This window comes from Limulus polyphemus, unplaced genomic scaffold (assembly GCF_000517525.1).
Source record: "Limulus polyphemus unplaced genomic scaffold, Limulus_polyphemus-2.1.2 Scaffold14182, whole genome shotgun sequence".
In the NCBI taxonomy this organism is placed as follows: Eukaryota; Metazoa; Arthropoda; class Merostomata; order Xiphosura; family Limulidae; genus Limulus; species Limulus polyphemus.
Window position 1 is genome coordinate 2,390 of NW_013679792.1, and position 4,744 is coordinate 7,133.

Below are 4,744 nucleotides of genomic sequence, written 5' to 3' on the forward strand. Positions count from 1 at the left end.
TCTTTCATAACACTGTTAAGGTTATTTCCATCCAAATTATTCTTATAATTCAAATAATGATAAGCCACATGCGTCATCTTGCATATATTATAATTAAAACCATCATATGCTGCCTTAGAAGGTGACAGACATATACAAAATACAAGATGTATTTTGAAGGAATAATTTTTTTGTTCGAACTTCTGACATTGTTATAAATTTTTTTTATGAATAACAGTCATGGCAGTTGATAATAAAAAAATAACTCAGATTGTTCTAAGGGAAACGCCCCCAGTAGCACAGCGATAAGTCTGCGGCTTTAAAACGCTAGAAGGCGGGTTTCCATACCCATGGTAGGTACAGCACAGATAGCCCGTTGTATAGTTTTGTACTTAGGAAAATGTGTAATGTTATTATAATACGTAGTGCTCTGTAAGAAACGAGAAGCATAATTGATGTAAAGACTGCTTTTCCTATAAACATTACAATATGGAATGGTCCAGTTGTGGTTTTCGTAAATTAAACAAATTATCATATATTAAAGAAAATATTTCCATTTTTAATTCATCTTGGATTTCCAAGTCACGTTTTAGGTTATTATGAAACGTATTGCGGTTTTATTCTTTATGAATATACTTTGTAAGTGTTATGGAGATCCTTGCAGAGCAATCTTTTCTGTAAACATTCAATCAAGAGTACTATAATATGTGGTTAAATATTTTGCATTTTTTACATAATCGAGTTTTCTTTTTGAATGTTTTTTTATTCTTTTTTTTTAGTGTACTTATCAAAGGCGTTCAGTACTACGCAAGTGAACCACAGAAACTTGGAATTACGTTTCTTCGATTGGTAAGAATGTTTCATTTTCTTAATTGGTGTTTATGGTGATAGCAAAGAGATAAACTTCACGTGTGAGTTAATCTAGAAACATTACAGAGAACGTTTCACGTTGGGGTGTTCTATAACTTTAGAAAGACAAATAAACATATATCTGCTACTCGATCTATAAAATGAACATAAATTCTAATACGTGCATTTACTTCCAATATAAATTAAATTCTGTAGAAAGTTTTATTCAAAATGTGCTGTCTTGAAGAGTCTTTAATTATATTAAAATATTTAAAATGTTGAATTAGGTTTTGGTTTTATATGCACAAAAATTTTTGAAAAAAATTATAGATATGTTTTATAGTTAGTTGTTGCAGGTTAATTGTAGACTGTGTAGGTATGTTTCATAGTTAGTTGTTGCAGGTTAATTGTAGACTGTGTAGATATGTTTTATAGTTAGTTGTTGCAGGTTAATTGTAGAGTGTGTAGATATTTTTTATAGTTAGTTGTTACAGGTTAATTGTAGACTGTGTAGATATGTCTTATAGTTAGTTGTTGCAGGTTAATTGTAGACTGTGTAGATAAGTTTTATAATTAGTTGTTGCAGGTTAATTGTAGACTATGTAGATATGTCTTATAGTTAGTTGTTGCGGGTTAATTGTAGACTGTGTAGATATGTTTTATAATTAGTTGTTGCAGGTTTATTATAGACTGTGTAGATATGTTTTATTGTTAGTTGTTGCAGGTTAGTTGTAGACTGTGTAGATATGTTTTATAGTTAGTTGTTGCAGGTTAATTGTATACTGTGTAGATATGTTTTATAGTTAGTTATTGCAGGTTAATTGTAGACTGTGTAGATATGTTTTATAGTTAGTTGTTGCAGGTTAATTGTAGACTGTGTAGATATGTTTTATAGTTAGTTGTTGCAGGTTAATTGTAGATTGTGTAGATATGTTTCATAGTTAGTTGTTGCAGGTTAATTATAGACTGTGTAGATATGTTTTATAGTTAGTTGTTGCAGGTTAATTATAGACTGTGTAGATATGTTTTATAGCGTGTGATGATTTTGTTTTCTACTATAAAACTTATCTTAACATAAGCTAAGTGAGCTGTGAGATCCTGCATCAAGCCACTTTCCAAGTGCCCGCGACTTTGTCTTATAGAGATTAGTATATCAAAGCTGTTAGCCTCCATACCCCCAGTGGCACAGTGTTATGTTTGCTAGAAACTGAGTTTCGATACCCGTGATGGGCAGAGTACAGATAGCCCTGTGTAGATTTGTGCTTAATAACAAACAACAACAACAAAGCTGTTATAAGATCGTGCTTGATGTCTGACTTTTTGTGTGATGTTTTCAGGAGAGGGACTTCGACAAGCATGTGAAGTATTGCCGGGATGAACCACAAGCTCAAGCAGCACTGTCGTCTGGCTCCCTGAAGAACTATTTTGATGTAACAGAATTTTATAAAATTTCGTAATGTAGTTGAAATTAAGCAAGAAAACTGAAATATTCATAATTCAAACATTTTCTGTTGACTTCGAGTTCACCGTATAAAAAAGTGTGGCATAGAAGAACAGCTATTCATTAATGTTATATAATATTAAACAATAATTCTCGGTTTTGTGATAATATAATGACACAATTTTAAAAAACACTGAAATAAATAAATTAGTAGAACACTTCCCTCATTTAATCAAGAAACTATTTTCTTGTTTTATCGATTCATTGCCGAGAAATAGTTTTTAATGTAAGAACAGACTAAATGAACTGACAATTAAGTAAATATTTTTTCAAGATTCAAATAAGAAATGACTAACATTTGATTTTAAAAACTATTGCTATCATATCTGGAATAATGTATCAACGTGATGTTTAAAATAATTTTCCCTAGTACAAGTTAATATTTTTTTCGAGATATATAATAGTAAGTAAATTAATTTATTTTAATTTTATCACAGTGACACTAAGAAAAGTTAGAATAGTTAATTGGATTCGAACTCGCAGTCCTACTAATACACCTGTTTTCCTTTCCTTTTACACAGGATTTCAGCAGGAAAATTGGTGACGATAAAACTTTGGCAGAACATTTGAAGCTTCCGATTCAAAGGATAAACGACTATGTATTATTGATAAAGGTAGATCTTTATACTTAGAGCTAATATACCACTCGAACAAATCTGTTAAGGTAATTATCAGGGTATATAATATACTTAGAGCTAATATATCTATGTGTTTACTAAAATCATTCTTTAATAACACTGCCTCCTCGGTGAGTCAGTGTTAAGTTTACGAACTTACAATGTTAAAATCCGGGGTTCTTTTCCCTGCGGTGGACAAAATGCAGTTAGCCCATTGTTTAGTTTTATCCTAAAAGCACAAACAAAAACAATAATGCTGATTTTGTAACGAATACTTTTCCAGATCTTATCCAAAACTTTACTCTTACCTTTTACTTTGATTTAAGATATGTTGTTTTAATGGTAAAATAATGTTGTGACATTTTCAGAATTAACTATTGACTTTTAGCCGAATTTAAGTTTGTTAAAATTATACTAGTTAATATTTTTGTTTACCCTGAATTTAAAATGCAATTATTGGAATATAAGATATTTTTCTTTTAACATCATAATTATTTTTAAACGGATATTAAGAATTTTCGGATATAAATCGCTTTACTAAAAATAAATGTGAAATCCAATGTATCATTTGTCACCTTGTTTTAAAGCGTTTTTATTTCCCACTAGGAACTAATTAAATATACTAACCGCTTGAGAGAAGACACCACTGATCTACAGAGGGCTCTGGACTTTATGATGTGTGTTCCACAACGTGCAACCGATCTCACATATATCAATGCACTGGAAGGTTACTGTGGCAACGTTCACAAATTGGGTCGTTTGATAAAACATGTAAGCAGTGCAATAAAAATAAAGTAATATTTATTGAATGAACAGGGTATGCAAAATGTTCTTCGTAAAACTTATATTGGGCTTATGATGAAATAACTAACGCTTCTTAGTTTATAAATATAACTCGTACATAAAATCCTTTTCACAGTTCTGAACACAAAACTCGTGCTTTCCAGTTAATATGCGTATTTCCAAGTTTCTTAACTAACCCTTTTCACAGTTCTCAACACAAAACTCGTGCTTTCCAGTTAATATGCGTATTTCCAAGTTACTTAACTAACCCTTTTCACAGTTCTCAACACAAAACTCGTGCTTTCCAGTTAATATGCGTATTTTCAAGTTACTTAACTTTTTAAAGCTTTATATTTTGGTTTTGAATGTTCCCTTAATATCAAAGTATTTTGTTTATTTGTATTAAAGTTTCGGAAAATATTTTTGTAGCATTTGTTCTAGTCATTCCTTTAGTAACATCTATGCGTTTTAATTCCCTCATCAGTGAAATACCATTATTCTGAATTATTTAGTTTAACATATTTTACACTTGTGATCGTGAAAATCTCTAAAACAAAACCACCGTTCTTTATAGTAAATACAAACAAAAAGAAGTAACAAAATATGTTCAATCAAAACTTCCTTCTTAGGCTAAGCAGGAAGATATGAAAATCGGTGAAATATTACACTTGGATACCAATAAGTGAGCTTTACAGCGATGTGACGTATTTTCCTCTACCTGGTGGTAGATAAAAATATAAATCTTGGTGAACTACAGAGCTTAGAGGTCAGAAATCATAAATGATATCCAGGAAAATCGGTGAAATATTACACTTGGATACCAATAAGTGAGCTTTACAGCGATGTGGGATATTTTCCTCTACCTGGTGGTAGATAAAAATATAATCTTGGTGAACTACAGAGCTTAGAGGTCAGAAATCATAAATGATATCCAGGAAAATCGGTGAAATATTACACTTGGATACCAATAAGTGAGCTTTACAGCGATGTGGGATATTTTCCTCTACCTGGTGGT

General features: G+C 30.9%; 1 protein-coding gene across 1 annotated transcript in view; it reads left to right on the forward strand.

The window, feature by feature from the left end:
• The window catches only part of LOC106477319 (obscurin-like), a gene marked incomplete at both ends in the record, with an annotated part of 4,939 nt that extends 1,222 nt beyond the window's left edge, over nucleotides 1-3,717 (forward strand). The window contains 4 exons of the mRNA XM_013937903.1: nucleotides 759-828; nucleotides 2,166-2,258; nucleotides 2,851-2,943; nucleotides 3,553-3,717. Of these exons, the coding sequence (XP_013793357.1) occupies nucleotides 759-828; nucleotides 2,166-2,258; nucleotides 2,851-2,943; nucleotides 3,553-3,717 (421 nt within the window). The remainder of the gene's footprint in view (nucleotides 1-758; nucleotides 829-2,165; nucleotides 2,259-2,850; nucleotides 2,944-3,552) is intronic.
• Nucleotides 3,718-4,744: the final 1,027 nt, after the last annotated feature.